The following is a 20,315-nucleotide window of genomic DNA, read 5'->3' as shown; positions in this document are numbered from 1 at the left end:
GGGGGGCGCGGCCGGCCCTGCCCGGCGGCAGCTGCACCGGGGCTCGGCGGCGAGTGCGGCGGCTCCGCTTTGTGCCGGCGGGGCTGGGCGGGGACCGGCCGCTTGGTATTTCTCTCTGGAGAGATACCGTGGTCGACCAGGAAGTGTTGGTGCCGTGCTCGGTTGGCGTGGATGAGAGGGATGAATAACTTGCCGCCGCTGTGATTCCTTTCGTCAAAGTTTCCATGTGAGTGCCTCGGTGTTGATTTTTTTCTTCAGAAAAGCACGAAGCCGTGCCCCTTCTCGCAGTTGTGATGAGATAAGGTCTTCCCGGCTGTTAGCAGCCAGCAGGCAGCTTCCTCGTTTCCTGTGCCTCGTGTTACGTTTGGCTGTTGTGTCATGAAGGCTCGAGAGGAAGTGCCTCCGTTGCAGCCTGAACAGAAGCGCTGAAAACGTGCGGCGTTACCGGTTTTGGTACTTAATGCCTTTGGTTCTGTCTTTCAGAAAATGGCAGTTAATGTGTATTCTACTTCAGTGACTAGCGATAACTTGAGTCGACATGACATGCTCGCGTGGATCAATGAGTCCTTGCAACTGACGCTGACGAAGATTGAACAGCTATGCTCAGGTAAGGGGGCTCAGCCCGAGGGGAGTTCCAGAGTTGATATGTTCTATAGAGATCCAGCTGCACTCTGTGAACCGGCTGTACTGGCCTTCTGTAGCCGTGCTGTTGGCTTAATTCCCGGCATGAGCAGAGTCACAGTCAATGCTATAATCTGGTTGTGGTTAGAGTTTTGTTGAAATAGTTGTTAATAATGTAAGTGTAATGAAAAGGTATATTCTTCTGACTCACTGCACCATAGATGCAATGAGGAATGGGGGTTAATGTGGAGAAAAGACTCTTAGGAGAAGGTGTTTTCCAATGAGGAATTAAGTGTTTAGACTTGATGGATAGAATAAGTCTTACAAGTGTAGTAACTAACATAAACAAGTGTTTCTTATGGAAGAGAACTACTATTTGGGAGGGTGGACAGAAGGAGCAGTGTGAGGAAGGCATACTGGCCACTCTTGGCTTCACCTTCAGGACTTTACAACTCCTTATGGTAAAGGAACGTGTCAGTCTGCGTCAGCCGAGCTCACTTTGGCACAGCTGAATCTCGGATAGAGATGTAGGCAGAAAAGGGGAAGTGATTGTGGTACAGAAATGGAGTCAAATGTCCTCATAGGGAGGAGTATGTGTGTGGGAGGAGGCTTTGTAGAAATGAATAAAAATAATAGTCTATGGAGTAAGAGCTGGAAAAAAACAAACCCAAAGCTAAAAATTCAGCCTAGGTAAAAGATGATGATTTTGATAACTGCAAAAGGGCAGGTAAGAAGTGGAAGTGCAACCCATGCAGTGAGTTTGAGATTAGGCGTTGCTCACAGAATGAGAGATGTGGAAATTGGAGGTGGAATAAAAGTTTAAAATAAGTTTGGGACTGTCAGTACAACCTGTGGAAGAAACATTCACAAAGATTACGGAGAAGTAGGGGACTTACAATAGATGTCTGACAGGTATTTATAGTGGCTTTTGTCTACTGAGATGGTGAAGGAAAATCCGTAAGGGTGGAGGAACTAATGATCTACAGAGGTAAGCAAAATGGGAGGTATTGGCTGCTTTCAGATAGGTGTGGATTTATGTGGTTGAGAACTCTTGCTTAGAATTGGTATGAGTCTTGAATGCTGCAAGAGCTCTGTCTCTGAGAAATGAGGATAATTAATACTGGCTCTGCAGAATTTCAGCTCACCTGTTTTCAAAAAAAGGCTGAGAGCTGTTATGTGGTATGTGCTGAGTAATGTCCCTTTCTTGTGTCTGCAAAAATACTTCATGCCTCTGCAGGTATCGAAGTGGCTTCCACTGTCTGTCATGGTCATGTGAAAACAGGAGTTTCCAAGCTTGCTTTGCTAACTTTGACAAGGGCAGTAGAGACAGCAGCAATTTGAGGTTGCACAAATGCACAGAAGATGACCTTTGACTTAAACTGTGATCTCGTTTGTTTTGTTTATTGTGCTTATCTCTCGGACTACCAATAGTTAGAAAAAAAAAGGTTTATAGTAAGTCATCTGTTTTTTGAACTGGGCATTGGAGTTCTTCAGCAAGTGAACTGAAAGACAGTGGAGATCAAACAGCAAGGTATTTTTTTTATTTGCACTGATCAATGAGCAGCCGTGTTCTAGTAACAGGTGAAAGTGGGAGCCCCAAAAGGCCTGCAAAATATCTTGTTAGAAAGTGAACAATATAGGACTTTCTGTTACCTGTGGTTGAGATGAATAGACTAGTTTAGGGAAACACCATGATATATTACTACTTAGATATCTCACAAAACTGTGTCATGTAGCTGTTTGATGATTTAGGTCAAGGTTCCCATTACTCTCCATGTGTGCTTAGTGCGTTGATTTTGGTGAGGGGAATAATACTCAGAATGTTGCACTTGTATTTTCAGTGGCACACAGTTGCATATCATCACTGCAGAGTGAGGATATAGTTTAAAAATGTAGGGTTTTTTTAACGTGTGCATGTGTTCTAAAAAAGCTTTTTTTTTTTTTTGGAGGTGGTTGTCTATTTGTGGCTGAACTGAATCCCTCTTTTGCACTTCCAGTAAGAGCTGAATTGAAGGACACAAAGGATATAAAATTAATAGAAAGAGACGTTGTCTCATTTCAGTTCTTTGATTAAGGCTTGATTTAAATATAATCCAGTTTAATTTAGCCTCTTACCTTTGAGGGCACCTTGAATTGTGTGTAGGTTCTGTTTGTAGTAAGTGTATCACCGTTTTAATAATCGTAGAATGGTTAGAGTTGAAAGGGACCTTAAAGATCATCTAGTTCCACCCCCTGCCCTGGGCAGGTTCACTTCTTACTAGACCAGGTTGCTCAAAGCCCCATGGTTAAATATAGCTTTCACAATAATTATTTTTCTTGTTTGTTTCTATTAGTGTTTGATAGAGGAGATTATATGCCTGTCAGACATGTGTAACATCTCAGATCTGTACTGATATCCATGAAGAAAGGAAAGTCAAAGTATTCACTGGATTTTTTTTTTCCTCTTGGAATTATGGAGTCAGGATTGCTCTTATTCATAAGAGTTCAAATCACGAGTCCAAAAGTTTGGTTCTGCAGGTTGCTTAAGCTTATTTAAGGCCTTGTTGCACCAAAACAGGAGACTCAAGGTTCTTGCTTTCTACCTTTTCTTGCCTTTAAGAGACTGTGTAGCTGAGGAATGAGTCAGGTCAGTTTGCTGATCTGACTGAAAAGTGACTTACCTCATAAGCTGACTTGATTCATCCCAGGATTTGTATTCTTTTTCTTTTGGCAGGTGCTGCATACTGTCAGTTTATGGACATGCTCTTCCCAGGTTCTGTAGCACTCAAGAAAGTGAAGTTTCAAGCAAAATTGGAACATGAGTACATTCAAAACTTCAAGGTTCTACAAGCAGGTTTTAAACGAATGGGTGTTGACAAAGTAAGCTGGGTTGTTACTGATTCTCTGTGGTCTTAATGTCAAAGTGGATGGAATGTACTTTCAAATTAAGAACTGAATAAATCTGGGAGCAGAGTTTACTTTTGGGTTGTAAATCTCAAAACTTATGGTTTTGGTTGGGGTCCTCACTTGATTTAGGACAGTATCTCCTTTACTCCCCCTAAGGTTAGGTTTCCAATTCTTAATGATGAGATTAACTTTTCCATTTTAATTCTGTGCAATTTATGTAGCACAAACTAATACTGAAATTTCTATGTTGTAAGGTTTACTTGAGCTTTCTGTTTGAACTGTCTTTGCACCAGGCGTGTTCCCATAACCTATTGGTGTCATAGTCTTAAGGATTTCAAATTCCTCTTTACAACCATGTGTAATTTTAAGCTAGTGAAAATGAGATCTGTGAAAAAAAACTTTTCCAGATCAAATGGTAATTATGCTTCTGGGTGATTTATCTAGGTCATAGTTACTGACAGCATGTTTGGTATGATGCAGAATGTTTCTGTGTTAAAGCTTTTACCTGTCTCATTCTGTGTTGTCTGGCAGCTTCAACACATGCTTAATTCCTCTTCTGTTTGGGGGGAGCAGCTTGTGGGGTATGTCCAGAACAGGACAGCCAGCCATGCTTTCAAATGCCGATTGAGCACCTAATGGTAATGGCTCCTGGCCCCTGTCAAGTCAGGGACTCTCAGCTCGTGGCCTAGAAACAAGAGTTCACAATTTGCTGCATTTTAAAAATAATTTTCACTTACAGAATCATAGAATGGTTTGGGTTGGAAGGGACCTTAAAGATCATTGAATTCCAACCGCCCCGCCCTGGGCAGGGACACCTCCCACCAGACCAGGTTGCTCAAAGTCCCATCCAGCCTGGCCTTGAACCCTTCCAGGGATGGGGCAGCCACAGCTTCTCTGGGCAACCTGTTCCAGTGTCTCACCACCCTCAGAGTAAATAATTTCATCCCAATATCTCATCTAATATCCTCCATATATATGTATACTCACCACCCTCAGAGTAAAGAATTTCATCCTAATATCTCGTTTAATATCCCCCATATATATGTATATTTCTCATTCCAGAGAAACTGTGACTGTAATCTATTAAAAAGGTGATGTTGAGATGTGGTAGCAGTTCTGTGTGGTAGCAGTCTCTGTCTATGAAGCTGGTCAGCAGTTCAGGTTCAGGAAAGCTAACATTGAATGAGCCAGCTTCAAATTTACAGAAGTTTAGTGCTGCAACTTGGTGTAGCAGAAACCTTGCTGAAGAATTATTTAAAAATATTTGGACCGTCACAGTGAAAGCATGATTTATTTTTAATTCCAATTATTAGCAAAAATCCTACTGTTTGACATACAGTTATGTTCAAGGAAGATTTTCTCTAGACTGGACAAAGAATTAGATTTGCATATCTTCTGAGTGCACTAATTTTAAAACTTTGTCTAAAGAGAGAGAGGTTCTTTACCCTTAATATGAGTTTGACATTTTGTTTTTTTCCCCCCCTCCAGATAATTCCTGTGGACAAACTAGTGAAAGGAAAATTTCAGGACAACTTTGAATTTGTTCAGTGGTTCAAAAAATTTTTTGATGCAAACTATGATGGGAAGGAGTATGATCCTGTTGCTGCTCGACAAGGCCAAGAGACAGTAGCACCAAACCTTGTTGCTCCAGTTGTGAACAAACCCAAGAAATCTCTCAGTTCTAGCAGTGCAGGTAGAGAAAATAGTTAAAAGATTATCTAGATCATTAAAAACTTGGGGGAAAATAAGACCGGGTTGCTATTTAAAATCAGTGTGTGGAATTATAGTATTTTGCATCTTGTTTCAGAGATGCTAGGCTTCAAATACTGAGTCATCCTCTAGTATCCAGTTATCTGGAAGCTACAGAAAGAACAAGCTTCTCTAAAAGAGAAAATGGCAAGGATTGGTGCCAACACATCCCCAAAAAAATTAAATGGGCATGGCGCATGGAGTCAAGCAAAAGGAAGGAACTGTATCTTCAAACTCTGACATGCCTAAGCATGTTTGGAAGGGGGATAGTACCTTTATAGAAGGAAGAAAGATGTTCTGAGAGGAACTAACACAGTTAATCTTGCAGCCCCACAGAGGCCCATTGTCACACAGAGGACTGCAGCAAATCCAAAAGCTGGGACTGGAATGGTCAAAAAGGCTGCAGGAGACGATGAGTCAGCGGGATTGATTGAGCAGGTGTGTTGACCAAAATGGCCCTGTAAAACCTGTGCTCTATAGATTTATGTCCAGATTTTGTTTTTTAATAGCATGAAATGACTGGGTCAGGCAGATGGAAGAAAATGATCTGAATCTAGTATGCTTATTTAAAATCATTTAATTGGAAGCCTTCATTATAATGGTCTTGCTTTCCTGATAGGAACGAAACGCCTTCCTGCAGTACACAAGTACACAGACATTTAAACCCAGTATGTGCCATATCATACATAGCATTGTTTTTAAGTATTTCCACAGCTGTGTTGCAGAGATCACAGCATTCCAACTGAGCTATGAGCAGCTGCTACTTCACTGAAATGCTGAATGTAATACAACTAAGACCGCCATCAGGGTGAGAGTTGTCTTGAAAGAACATGTTAGCAAAGGAAACTGCAGGCAGTTAGGGCTTTACTTATTTCATGTAATAAGCCTCAGAATTTCCAAGTGATATTGCACGTGTAGGATGGTGTTTGTTGTGGCAATAATATTTCAATTTGAGAAATAGACCTTTTCCTCCTCTTGCAGTCCTTCCCCTTCCCTCCCACACCCCCATCTTGGTTACTTCTGAAATGCTTTGCATATTAACACCCTTCTGGGAACTCTGGAGGTTCTGTCTTTTGAATAGATGCTACTGAATTTTGTTTTTGGTGGATAAATTATTATTGATGCCCTTTGGCAGATCAATGTCTTGAAACTTACTGTTGAAGATCTGGAGAAGGAGAGAGACTTCTACTTTGGCAAATTGAGGAACATTGAATTGATCTGCCAGGAGAACGAAGGAGAGAATGATCCAGTGTTGCAGAGGATTGTGGAAATTCTTTATGCCACAGATGTAAGTAATCTAGTATAAATTGCATGGCATAGTTCCTCCCTCCCCTTGTAACTGGAAGCTGGTTTGCTTTCCAGGGCTTCCTCTATTTCTACTTCTGGTGTGTTGTTTGTTTTTTTTTTTTTTCTTTAGGTTTATGGCCTAGCTTTTTCCTGTAATAAAGGAACAGATCAAATAATTCTAGTCAGGCAGCAAGCAAGGTTAGCCTTTCATGAAGAGTATGTAAGAAATAGATCAAAGATGAGGAAAATAACTTTTCTGGTAATATATCTTAACACTGTAAATGGTGACTTAAGGGTATCTATCCTAAGTAAAAGATTAAAAAAAAAAAAGAGTATACAGAGTAGTCAGGAGCTGGTTTGACATCAGATTTTCATTAAAGCCCTTGTTTTATTCCCCTTCAGGAAGGCTTTGTGATACCTGACGAAGGAGCACCGCAGGAGGAACAAGAAGAGTATTAACAGACCACATACTGTACCAGCAGAGCAGCAACATCAGAATTCTTTGCCCCAGATAATGTGCTTAACTGTAAAATACTCCACTTTATTCTTAGAGGACTCACTGGTTTCTTTTCATAAGCAAAAAAGTACCTCTTCTTAAAGTGCACTTTGCAGAAGTTTCACTTTTTACAGTGGGTTTGAGTTAGGAGCTCTTTCTCACTTTGTAGCAGAGCAGTATTCGTATCTAGGTGGTATATTTAGGGAGCAAGAGGCTGAATATTTGGAACTTGTTGCAGAATGGTTTGCTGGTAAAACACTGGTTTGTTGGAAGACACTTTTTGTATCTAAGGTGGTGTGTAGTAGAGAAACTAAAGACTCTGACTCACAGAAAAATTGAGTTAATGTGAAATTGCAGCACAGAAATTATAATTAAATGCCTTAAGAGTATTTAAAATATGCTTCCATATGCCAAATTGAAGTAATGTCACGGGAGATTTTATGTGCTTCGTATTGGGGTAGACACATGTTTAACTCCATTCACTGCTGTCTGAGAGGCCTTGCCTTGGCAATCCCACTTTGTCAGCAAGTGCTCAAAAGGGGCTATTAAAACAAAACTCCATTCCTATGTAAAGCTGCTTACTAAGTGATTAGTTCTCGATGAAATAGGCCTTAAAGTTGCCTGTCACAAGATTAGAGGGAGTATGAACAGCTGAGACACATAAATTACCTTGAAGAGTGCTAAAGCCTTTTTCTATGGCATTGTGACTAATGACTTTGCCAAAATGTACTGTGTTTTCTGTAAGAAAAACAAAACAAAAAAAACCAAACCAACAAAAAAATGCAAAGGGCATCCAGTCTTACTGCCTAAAATGTTCTTAAGAAGTAATTTTCCTTCCTGGCTCTTGTTTCTATTTGTCCCATTTCTTTTTATTTTTGTTGGTATACTTTTTGGTCTCTCACTTGTTCTTTTCTCTTTCCCATCCCAAGGAATGCTGATCAAATCCAATAGTTGTAACAGGACTTGCACTGTGCAACTATCTTAGAATGAAAGTGAATTGAGCACGTGAGGATGATGATTTTTCTGTCCCTTTTTCTTTTTTTTCCCTAAAGTGAATTGAGCACGTGAGGATGATGATTTTTCTGTCCCTTTTTCTTTCTTTTTTCCCCCCTTTCAAGCCAGGGCATACTTGCCAGTTCAGTAGTCTTCTGGGGTAAAAACTAAAAGATGCTGGCTAACAGAGCTAATGTTATTGCAGAAAATACAGTACTGAGACTAACTTAAATATTAATATTTAAATACTTTACTTAACTGTCCTTTTTTTGCTATCATGCCCCTCATTACTGTTGTGTTTGGCAAGATCCTGCAAGACTTCTGATCCCCCTTCACTACTGAGATTGATCAGTCCTGTTGTGCTTGTATTCATTTGTTTCTGGTGGTAGCTTGTCCTAAAATGTGTGTAGGAGAGCATTTTATGGTAATTGTTGTGTAGTGCATGAATCTTTGTGAAATTCAGAGAAAAACCCAAATTCAGTGAATGCCAAAAATGCAAGTAATCTAGCCATTGTTTAAAATTGCAGTGGTGCTATTTCTCTTGTGGCCTTTTAGACTTTTGTTGCCCTAAACCTCCATTTTACTGAGAAACCATATTTGACTTGGATTCTTCTTGACAGGGTTTTTCTATTTTAACCAATTTTTAAATAAAGTTCTGTATTTCAAGAGTGTCATGTCTACTGGAGTCTCTTGTGCTTTCAGATACGATTAGACAAAGCTGAAGTTCATGATATTTCTCATGATGAAGCTTGGCAGGACCTGGAATATCAGCTTTCGTTCTCCAGTCCTAGTTATAGTCATTGCTAACTTGAAGAGCAGGAATGCTGACACTTCCCTTGGAGTGTGCTGGGGGAAACCACTGCTTGAATTTTGGGTTGTTTCTTTTTTCCACTCCCACAGGTGGATGAAATGTGAGTGTATTGTTGGTTTTCTCTGTCTAATGGTGTGAAGATGGGGCTGTCTAACAGGAATGCTGTCATGTGACTTTAAGTGTGTTTAAAGTGTTTGAAAACTGCTAAACCACTAGCTATAAGCAAATAAGATGTTAATTGCGTCTGTCACCCGTCTTTATGAGCAAATTGATTTTAAACTTGGTTGTTTCATTTCATTTGAAGTGTGTTTGATAGATGAGCATAAATGTTACTGTCACAGATGTGTGCTCACACCCGCATCTTCAGAGAAGTGCTGATGTGACGTCTCTAACCTTGAAATTAGAAATGTTCCCTGCAGGGCTTCTCTGTCGTGCTGGAGAACACCCTCCCTACCCGCCTGCAGGGCTTCTCTGTCGTGCTGGAGAACCTACCCCTGACGTGCTCTGTGGATGCTTTATTCTAAAGAACAGGCATTGCTGGCATTGCCTGCTGGTGGACTACAGAAATCCAGACATAGAACGGGGGGTTTTGATGCACATAAAATCTTCTTTACCATTACTTGCTTTGAGGCCGGAAGCATATTTATTTTTCCACTCCAAATATTCCATTATTCCAGCAACTCGGAGCAAAAGCTGGCTGAATTTGAAGAGGACTTTTTTGGGTGGCTGCTCTTTGCAGCCCAGCTGTGCCCTGGGACACGGTTGCTTCAAGTCTCTCTTTAGCAGGATTGCACGCGTGGAGCTGTGAAGCACCCGTTGTCGTTGGATGGGGTTGCATTAGGTTGATTTTGATCTCTGCTCGCAAAGCAAGAAAATACCCTTTTATGCTAAAAGAATGAGGAGTCAGAAATACTGCTAGTGTGTCTCGTGAGGCTGTTGAATGTGTGGACCTGTCGGATGTGCATTAGAAAAGCTAAGTTGAAACTGCAGTCTTGTAAGTCGGATGCTGCTAAGGTTTCCAATTGCTTATGTCACTGCTGCCAAGATGAGTTATAGTTAGAATGGAGACAAACTTCTGTAGTCAACTTATGACTACATTATGGATATCTTCGCACAATCTGTTTTTTAATGTCCTTTTTTAGGAAGAAAATGATAACAAGAAACCCAACTCAAACCCATAGACTTAACGTAGCTACTCTGTTACATTGGTACAGTATATGCTGTTAAATATTGAATGAGTACCTGCCGGAACAATTCCAATAGCATCCAAACTTTCTTAGCATCTTAGTTTTATCAGATATTTGAAAAAAATGAACAGAATGGAAGAGGCAAAAGCTCACGTCTCCTTTCTGTACCAACATGTTTTTCTTGCAGGTGGACTTGTGGATGTTTTTTTTTAACTTTTATTGTTCAATTTTTTAAGAATTCCTGGTTTGCAATGACAATTCTTACTGTAACTGTTAAAAGCCTTCAAATAAAGGCCAAAAACTTACTTGCTGTTGTATTATATCGCTATTTAATGTGGTTTCTTGAGCACTCGGTCTTGTAGCTTGTCGAGTCGAATGTCTGTTCCTGGGAACGTGTGTGTCCTTCAGGAGTGGGAGCTTTTCTTGCTCGGAACATCTTTCCAAGGATAAGGCTGGAATCTGCTTCTCACAAGATAAAGATACTTTTTGCAAGTAAGTGTGTAAACCTGATGAGGACTGTTCTGTAGATTTCAGCCGAGGCTGGTGGTACAGGGACCATACCTCTCCTTTTCTATATAGCCCGAGAAATGGAAGTGATGATAATATTATGGGCCTGATGTATGGGCTCTTATTGCAGGGGCTGCAAACAACCCGGGTTACTGGCAGAGAAACAGGAATGTGCATCAGGGAACCTGTGCTTCGTTAGCAGGACAGCTAAAGAATTTACTGATCTTTCAATGCAGAGAAAGCAAGGGGAGGTGAAGCCATTGCAGATCCAGTGCTGGTTAGTTGGAATGTGAAATTGCAAGCAGTTGGGATGAGAGTGTGTGATCCTGTAGCTGATGATACTTTAGAACTCGGGGAGCAAAAAAAAAGTAAACCATGGTTTTGCTGAAAGGAACAACCTCTGTTGGTAAGTATGATTTCCTGGGATGAGATAGTGTCTGTGACTGCCAGTTCCTCACTGAAGTTCCCTTTGGACTTTTCCCTTGTCCCTCTTGGACAGTTAAGGGACTGAGAATCAGATGAAGGAAGGGAGTTAAAGAAATATGACTAGAGAACATGAAAGGCATGGAAGTAGAAATTAAAGAAGGTTGCAGTTATATAGGAAGAAGATAAATGCATTGGAATAAAATCATGCTGTGAAATGATACAAATAACACTTGAAAGGAATCTGATGTGAGAGAGCACTTTTAAGGAAGGGAAGGAAAAGTGCAGTATTCTATGGCTAAAGAGGAATAATGGGTGCATAAATACTGGAGAGGGACTATGTGGTTAGGGAGCAGCACTACAGAAAAGGAGCTTGTTTTGATACAGGCAAAATCTGTCCAAAGAAATGAAAAAAAAAAAAAGGGCTTTGCTTTTTTGAGTAATACCTGCTAAACTGAAGGATAAGACTATCTGCAAGGAAACGGTATTTTTGAAGATATTTAAGACAGACAATCTGTATCTTTCAAGAAAATGTTTGTTGTTCTTTTCTCTTTAATAGAGGAGGAACAAAGTTAAACTTAAGTTTTGACATTTTCTAAGACCAAAAAGAAAGTTCCCAAAAGGCAACCGCAGCTTTGAAGAGGCAAAGGCCACTTTCTGTAAAAATTACTCTTCTCCTTTTTTCAACACAGCTGGCTGGCTTTTTGACCTGTGGCCTTTAAATAATATATATTTAACATAGAGATAATAAATATTTATACATATAATTATATAAATCAAAATATGAATATTTAAATATGACAGCAAACATATAATATTAAAATATTATATACATATGTAATATGTGTATGTAAAATACTTTAATATTTAAAAGATATTTAAAGCATCTTTGGCTGACCTGTCAGAATGGTAGGAAACATGAGCTAGTGTCGTTTTTATTTTTAAGTCTGAGAGATGTTTTGCAGACATTTTCCTCTTGAAAATAATTTTATAAAATGGTTGTCTGACAATCTTCTCACAGTGCTGTGACTCTGATTTTTGTCCCCAGGGGATGCATAAGGATGGATGGGCATTCAGGAGGCATTAAATCTCATGGGACAGCACAGATATAAATCTCGACATATTCAGAGATCCGCAGATTGGTATTTATGAAGTGATGAGCAGATGAGGTTAAAATGAAGGGACAGCGGAGGTGGGTCCATTTTCAAAAACCTCAACACAAAGCCATGTTTAATCTTGGCTTTTCTCTCAAAGAAGGGCTTTCTGGGAGGATGGTGAGGAAAATGGACAGAGAAGTTTGTGACAGTGGCTGTCGAGATGATAGCAAAGCTCCACAGCAGCCCCACATAAAGGTAGAGAAGGATGGAGAGGAGGAGCTGGGCAACCCTGGGAGCTGTCTGCCTGTGACCAGTGGATGCCCAGGGAGGTGGGAACAGATGAAGCATGTTGCTGCAAGGATGAGTAGCACCACAAGAAGTGACAACCATCTTACTCTGACACTGTGCTGAAAGATGGGACACAAAGAACTGCTGGTGGCAGCTGGTTTCCTTCTTTTTCAGAGAAGGCTGCTCTTTCTGAACCTCCCAAGAAATCCCAGTCACAGTAGATCCTTATTAAATACTTGGATGGGTATGAAAAGCTTAAGAGCTCTCGGTTTCCTCATATGTAATAAGGGAATGAGAGATCTTCCTTCTTGCTGCTGTGTTATTAAGGCTAGTTTGTCATGCTGGCCCGGGAGGTTAAGTGGGTGGGTGATTAGCATGTGTAGGGCTTGGTAGTGCCATGGCTACCCTGATAGTGTTATCTGAGCTGGCTAATCTTAAACTAGCTCGGGTGTGAGCTGCACTCAAGGCATTGTCAGGACAAGCATGTTCATAAGGTTACTGCCATCCGTTTGAAATTTCAGGCTAGACACGGGCTGCTCGTGTTTAATGATCTCTTTGTCTTCAAACACACTACAAGGTGAACGAGTAGCCATGATGCAGGTGAATATAAAACAAAACATCTGTGTTCTCTAGCTCTGTTAAAACACAGTTTGAATGGACACAATGAAACAGCTGCAATAGGCTCTCATCGCTTTCAAGATTTTTTGAAACTTTTGGTCACTGCTTTGGGTGTTTCACCTTGATTTAGATTTTTAATGGATGAATAAATAGTGGTAAGTTCACAAAAATATATTGTAGTTAGTAGATGGTGTAAGCCCTGCTAGCCAAATCTACAGGAGGGAGGAACACTCTCGGGGGCCCTTAATAATGGGAAGAGAAGTTTTCTTCTGTATTAGAAGTTTCTTGCAATGCTCTTTGATCAGGGGAACATGTGTGCAGTTGTCCCTACCTTTGAGACTGCTCCAAGCAGGAAACATCCATGTTTACATTATCCTTCTGCAGAGGAGTTTTGTTTTCAGTGCCAAGAGAACTGTTTGGAGACTTTACTAGCTTCACCTTGCCCTTGGGGGAAAAATGAGCCCCTGGAATCCACCAAGCTCTGGCTGCTGGAGCAGAGTCAACCAGGTCAACTGTGTCCACAGGGATTGATGCCCACTCTATGCAGATGATCTCCTGTTAGCTGCACCACAGCCATGAATTGAAACCTGTGCTACTAATGATGAGTTGAAATTTGTCATAAAGCATTATCAAAATTGGGGTTTAATACTTGGATGATATTATTTTTATCACCTACAGTAAACAGCAAACTGGCTGGGAAAAATCTTGCAAAATATTTGATGAAAAAAAATGTTTTCCTCTCCTCCTAATTTATGATATGCTCTTTATGAAAAATGTAACCTTGCTTCCTCCTTCAGACATTCAATATTTAAAGTCAAGAACATTCAGGCTGGAGATTTCTAATAGTAATGCAAGATAACAGCTGCAAGCTCTGGTTCCATTTTGATCAATTTTGGGAAGTTTTGATTAGTGAGTGGTGTTTGCAACACAGTTTTAATACTTCAAAGTTATGTAGTGGTTTGTATGCAAAATTATTGCAGATACATGTGCAAACTGGAAAGCAGCACATATAAATGGCCAATTTATAAATAAGTGTGTACCATACCTGTCTGGCTGCATAATGGCTATGAACTGCACTATTTAGGCTTCCAATAAATACATTCACTGATTTGGAAACTGTAGAAATGTGCTGCAGGGTTCCTTCTGGGTTCACTTTTGATACAACACCATTTCAACATGCCATCTTTACGATCTTTTTTCTCAGTTATGAATTATCTGGTTGAGTCCAGGTCTCAATTTGCAATGCTTATTTTCACAGGTTTGAACGAGTTCTGTGCAGCAATGAAAGAAATTATAGGTAATACTAACAATAAAGACATTGATGACATGTTGTGAAGATTGACACTGACTGTGATGCTTCATAGACTGGGTAATGATGCTGTCCTCTGTGATGAAAGATGAGACCAAAGAAGTAGCAGTTGCAAAAGTAATTTCCTGATTTATTTAAAAAAAAAAAAGAGAAGAAAGAAATCGAACATCATTTGTTACTGGTGGTGGGGCAGTGTTTATTTTCATAGCTATCTTCCATAATTGTTGCTCTGTCAACACTGCAGAACCTCAGATAATTAATTCTGGTCTCCCTTTGATACCTGCAAATGAAATCACTGTCTGTCTTGCAGGAAGAGTGTCTGGACTATGTGCTACCCAAATTCAGAAGCAAGGATTGCTAGAAAGCAAATCACACCTGCTCCCCAAAATGCCCAAGTAATCGCACTGTAAGGTATTTTTGAGGCACAATCCTGCATTGAGCTGCTTGTATTTGTCTTCTACTTAAAAGGTTCTCTTGTGCTGCTGTGAAGAAAAATGTCTATTACTTAAGCATTCATTTTTTCATCAAATACAAAACATGAGCATCTTCCCTGATGAAATTGGCTTAATAAACCAGTCCCTCATTTAAGAACAATGTCTACTATAAAGTAATAGATTTGGTGATAAATGACTCCTTTAAATGAGTTCTCTTTTGGGTTTAATCAGTCTGGTTTGGCTATTGTATATAAACCCATGAATTTAGTAGATTGTGCAGGTTAGAAAGGCAAAGCATGTAAGATATGACAGCTATTTTCCTTCACGGGTTTTAGCTTTACAAAGGTAAAATGGCCTATTTAGGAAGATAAAAGAACTGAGTGAGGTTAATCTAACCTAGAGAGAAGTCTACACCGAGGTTGGAGGAAGAGACTTAAGTCTTTGTATGAATCAGAGGCTGTTGCAAAGAAAAGAGTCTGGCTGCCTCCATGGAATTAAGTTCCATATTAAACAATTTTTTTCCTTTCTAACACTAAAGGCAGGACAGTCATGGAACAGGAGAGTGCAAAAGTTTGACAAACATCTAGCAGAAAGATGAAGATCCTGACTCTGCTGTAGGCAGGTGTTGGATTAGATTTTCCCCTGCTTTGAGGTCCTTCCTACTTCCACTCTTGATTCTGTGATTCATAAAAAAAGTGGTTCTAATTCTTTTGGGATTTAGAGGTCTTAGTGAGGTGAACTATGATGAACTTGTTGTCCATGCTTGCCTCTTCATCAAAGCACAATGTCCCTTCTACTTCATCCCACTTCCATCTTTTTCCTTTGCCCTGCAACTCTGTCTTCCCCACCCAGAGAGAGCCTGTGAGTGACTTCAGATGACTTCAAAGTTAGCGAATCTGGGGGCTGAGAAAGCAAGGACTGGAGCAGTGTCACAAGGTGGTAGATATGTATATGAATTTATGGTTGAAGGTGTCTGTAAGAAATGCTTTTTCTATTGTCACTCCTCTCCTGAAGACTTTTTAGGAAGTGTAAGAGGAAAAATAAACAATTTTTCACATAAGGAATATTTTTAATTATTTTCCCAGAAGACTCTGTTTAAACAGAAGCATCTAGTCTCAGCTCAAATTGCTGCCTGCTAAGACAGGTGTTCTGGACTGAGCACAAGGTTGAATTGAGGTTGAGTTCTGGAGAGGTGCAATTAGACCCTTGATTCCTGTTTCTCTCCATTTTATCATTAGTGACCTTCAAGCTAACATTGTAGAGGGTTTTTTTAACTTTCTGTTTTTCTGTAAAGCTTATTGTGCATGAAAAACATTTTACTTACAGCTCTTTTGGGGTGGAGTTCATCCAAGAGCAGTCACAAGGAATCCTGTTTGTCATTTAGTGACCATGAAGTTCAGAGAGCTGGATAGTGGCATCCTTTTGCCTGAATTCTGAAAACAACTTGTTTTGTCTCTGCAGCTTGGCTGAACTAATATCAAAAGATGTGGGTCTGAGCAACGTCAGCTTGCTGGAGGTAGGATCTGCTGCTGAAAGTATTGGTAAATATTTACAAAAATGACTACCCATTCTGGGGCTGCGTACAGTGTTACAACTTGTTTTGTCTCTGCAGCTTGGCTGAACTAATATCAAAAGATGTGGGTCTGAGCAACGTCAGCTTGCTGGAGGTAGGATCTGCTGCTGAAAGTATTGGTAAATATTTACAAAAATTACTACGGGCTGCACACAATGTCTTGGCCTTGGAAGTCAAAGAAATTTTGCCTTTGTCAGGTGTGGGGTTTTTTTGTTATTTGTTTTTTTAATATTTGAGGATATACCCAGCACATCTAATACTGTGCATGCTTGTGAATCACTGCTTGTGAAGCTGTGGATGGCTTAGGTTAAAAACATGTGAAGCCACAGTGCCATCAGCCTGTCATTAGCCCTGTGTCACGGGATCTCTCTGCAGAACTGGCACCAAATTCTTCGATATCGCTGACAACAAATGCGATGGGATCTTTTGCCTCCTTGAATGGGACAGCTGTGACATGGCCTTGGATTACTGGTGGGATGCTTCTCCAGACGGGCACAGGACTTTGGGGCAGACGTCGAAGTCAAAGAAATTTTGCCTTTGTCAGGTGTGGGGTTTTTTTGTTATTTGTTTTTTTAATATTTGAGGATATACCCAGCACATCTAATACTGTGCATGCTTGTGAATCACTGCTTGTGAAGCTGTGGATGGCTTAGGTTAAAAACATGTGAAGCCACAGTGCCATCAGCCTGTCATTAGCCCTGTGTCACGGGATCTCTCTGCAGAACTGGCACCAAATTCTTCGATATCGCTGACAACAAATGCGATGGGATCTTTTGCCTCCTTGAATGGGACAGCTGTGACATGGCCTTGGATTACTGGTGGGATGCTTCTCCAGACGGGCACAGGACTTTGGGGCAGACGTCTGTCCCTCCCTTTTGTGAAAGAGGTCCCTGAGGAGGGGTTGGGGGGGGAAGCAGTACTTATGAGCTCCAGTTGCATTTCCTGGGGTGTAAAATGATGCTCACTGTTTCTGGGCTCTCTGCTCCTAACACTTAGAAGCGATTCTGCTCAGCGCTGGGAGAAGGAAACCCTCAGTTGATGGGGACTGAGCTCTGCGATGTCCAGGGTGACTGCTGTGTGCAGTGGAATCACAGTGGTAAATTTCAGGTAGCTGCTAATTTGTAACTCTTGGATTTATTAAGGTTCTCATTTATTGCTTATTCACCTTTTGCAAGTAGTAAGGACTTCTTATTTCATTTTTTTACTTCTCGCAACTAAATGGTATGGAGACAATTAAACATTGCTTTACTTTTGCCATTTTAGATGTCTTTTTCAACCATTTATAACTCTCTTCCAGGTTTTCAAGCAATGTGTCTTTCTCCTGGCAGAAGATCTGACACATCTCTTCAAGAGCTCCGTACTTCACAGTGAAGACCTCGGAGTTTTTTCTCATACAGCTGTGCAGCAAACTGCTGTGGCTGTGTATCTCAAACAGGCAGTGAATCTCTTGTATAAAATTGGATATTTTTATTGCTCAGAAGCTATTGGTATGATATAAATATTAGTAATGGTGGATCACTAGCCCTCCTACTTCTCTCCTTGCTTCTACTTTCCTGTATCAAAATGGGAATTGTACTTTGCTGATGTTCCCCTGCCTTCTGTGCCACGGGGAGCAGGTGACTACCCCTCCTACTTCTCTCCTTGCTTCTACTTTCCTGTATCAAAATGGGAATTGTACTTTGCTGATGTTCCCCTGCCTTCTGTGCCACGGTGACTATGCTCTGCAAGCAGCTCTGCTGTCTGCACCTCCCTAGGACCAACTCTCTGAAGAGCAGCAACTTGGAGTGATCCTTCTTTAGCGTTTGTCTCTACACAGCTCTCGTGCTGCCCCAGATGCCTAATGCATCTTCACGTAACCTTTGCTTGCTGGGTTGTAGAGAGGAATCCTTCTGGGAGAGAGTTACAGTTCTTGTTGCAGTTAAGACATTCTCATGACCTTTATTCAGTGCAAACAATGCACACTTTAGTCTTCTCTTTATCCTGAACTACTATTATGCACAGAAATGCTCTATCTCCTCTATTCTCCTTTGGCTTTCTATTGTGTTTCTCTTTTCTCCACCTTCTGTGGCCAGTCCCCTCCACTCCCTCCTGTTTTCTGCTTCTCCTCAGACTTACATTTTACTGTCTGTGTTCCACTATGTTCTTTCTTTTCTGAAGAAGCAGAAACAGTGGACTAGACTGAACGGACACCCCCCTCATCCCGTCTCCTCCCCTAAAAGCAAGGTGTTAGCAGTAAAACACACTGAGGCTTAAACCACAGTGTCATTAAGTGAAATCCTTCCTCTTTTGCAGGCGCTCCTTGGGAACTGGTGCCACCAGATAAAGTTCATTCCTGAACTCAAGCTTGTTGCCTCCTGCTCAGCAGCTGATGCTGACTTCGCTTCCATTAAATTAAAACAGGCAAACTCCGGTAAGACAGGTCTCTGCCTCTTCTGTAATTTATCCATTGCACAATGGTTATCAGGCAATGCTGCTGCTATTTTAACTTTCCCTTCCCTCCAGACAGAACATGCTGGTACCAAACTTTCAGGTGCTGGGAAAAGGGAGTTGGGGGGAGAAAATATGGAAGGGGCTCATTTTGTTTTATTGTTTATGATTTTTTTTTAAACCTGTGAATAAGTGAAGTTTTTGAAAGTTGTTTTAGACTGTATGAGGACAGCTCTGGCAGGGCGGGAGAATGATTGGGTATGACAGGGTCAGTTTCTGCAGGAAAACTGTAGGAAGCATTGCTCTTTGCAGGCATCCCTTGGGGTCGGAGGGGGATCTGAAGGCATTCTCCTTTCCGGCTTAGGAACCCGAGGGAAGTGGATTGGCTCAGGGAAAACTTGTGGTCTTCTGCCAGCAGAGAAGTATTGCGTTTGGCAGAACTGGAGTGAAGGTGCAGGGGAGGTGAAGTGGGGCTGGAGTGTGGTGACGTGGGGAAGAGGTGGTGGCAGAGAGGGCTCACGCTGAGCTGCTTCTGACCAGAGGCTGGGGATGAGTTTGAGAGTGCTGTTGATGAGGAAGCCTCGAGCAGGGTGAGCCTGGGGGGGGAAATGTTAGGCGTTTGCAGGGAGATGAGGTTAAGGTAGTGGAGGAAGCTGGGTATCTTCCTTGTTGATCACCTCCCTCAACTTTCTGGTTCACCTCTCAGTCCTATTTCTCTGCCTTTTCCTGCAAATATTACTCGACTTTCTCACCAGTTGAATTCCCCTTTTCCTTTTCTTCCCATGTCTCTCTGGTTGGTTTTTTTTTTGTTCATGCTCTTTGATTGTCTCTTCTTTATATGCCTCTCATTCCTCTTTTCATTCCTGTTTCTCACTTTTTCCCCCTCTCGTGGCTCTGCATTCTCCCATCCCCCTTCTCTGCTTTCATAATGCATTTAGTCTGGCAGCAATCCACTGTCTCCTGAAAGCTAATGGGGTACAACAGAAAGCCCCATAGTTGCTCTTCAGCGTGCTGGCAGTTATCCAAACATGTTTCTATATCTGGGCGGCTATAAAGTTGGGGAGACATCCGACAAATCTTTTACCTACAGCTGTATTGTTTGTGCTGTTTTCTTCACCCTCAGTAATCGCTGTTTCCCCTCTGCTTTTACCTATTTGGGCTGAGCTCTGCTCTTCGTCAACTTAGGCTGAATAATGTCTGCCTGGAAATTGTGGGTCTCTGCAACTGTGGTTTTGCTTGTCCAAACAATTCTGCAGTAACAAAAGATGTGGATGTTAAATTACCACTTCCAGGAGTCTAAAATCTCAATTGCTGGCACCTGGACTCTTAAACTTCTCTATTTTTAATGCTGGTGGACAGGATAATGTTGAGCTTTCTTCTGTGTCTGTCATAATTCATAAGTCTGTAAATTTTGTATTGTTTTACCAAAAAAAAATAATCTTTGTCGTGCATCTTCTCTTCCATCTGGATGGATGAGCTTAAAGGAAATGGTGTGGTGATTTAGAGACTATTCTCCACAAGGGCTTGATGCCTTTCACCATAAAGAAAGTGGGTTCTCTGTGCTTCTGAGAAACTTGTTTTTAAAACCAAGGCTTCTGGTGGTCCCCCT

General features: G+C 41.1%; 1 protein-coding gene across 1 annotated transcript; it reads left to right on the top strand.

The window, feature by feature from the left end:
- The first annotated feature begins 90 nt into the window (after window positions 1–90).
- On the top strand, window positions 91–8,026 carry MAPRE1 (microtubule associated protein RP/EB family member 1). Its single transcript, XM_014956318.1, has 7 exons — window positions 91–226; window positions 484–607; window positions 3,335–3,480; window positions 4,996–5,200; window positions 5,585–5,694; window positions 6,392–6,544; window positions 6,946–8,026. Exons 2-7 carry the CDS (start codon window positions 487–489, stop codon window positions 7,000–7,002), a joined length of 792 nt encoding a protein of 263 aa, XP_014811804.1. The 5' UTR covers window positions 91–226; window positions 484–486; the 3' UTR covers window positions 7,003–8,026.
- The last annotated feature ends 12,289 nt before the right edge of the window (window positions 8,027–20,315 follow it).

The sequence above is a fragment of the Calidris pugnax genome, unplaced genomic scaffold (assembly GCF_001431845.1).
Source record: "Calidris pugnax isolate Ruff unplaced genomic scaffold, ASM143184v1 scaffold50, whole genome shotgun sequence".
In the NCBI taxonomy this organism is placed as follows: Eukaryota; Metazoa; Chordata; class Aves; order Charadriiformes; family Scolopacidae; genus Calidris; species Calidris pugnax.
This window is presented reverse-complemented; position numbering and strand designations above follow the sequence as displayed.

Excerpts from the sequence above, each read along its gene's own strand:
- MAPRE1 (XM_014956318.1), top strand. The coding sequence starts at position 487 with ATGGCAGTTAATGTGTATTCTACTTCAGTGACTAGCGATAACTTGAGT. Across the intron at positions 608-3,334 it reads GATTGAACAGCTATGCTCAG|GTGCTGCATACTGTCAGTTT; the intron begins GTAAGGGGGCTC and ends TTCTTTTGGCAG. Across the intron at positions 3,481-4,995 it reads AACGAATGGGTGTTGACAAA|ATAATTCCTGTGGACAAACT; the intron begins GTAAGCTGGGTT and ends CCCCCCCTCCAG.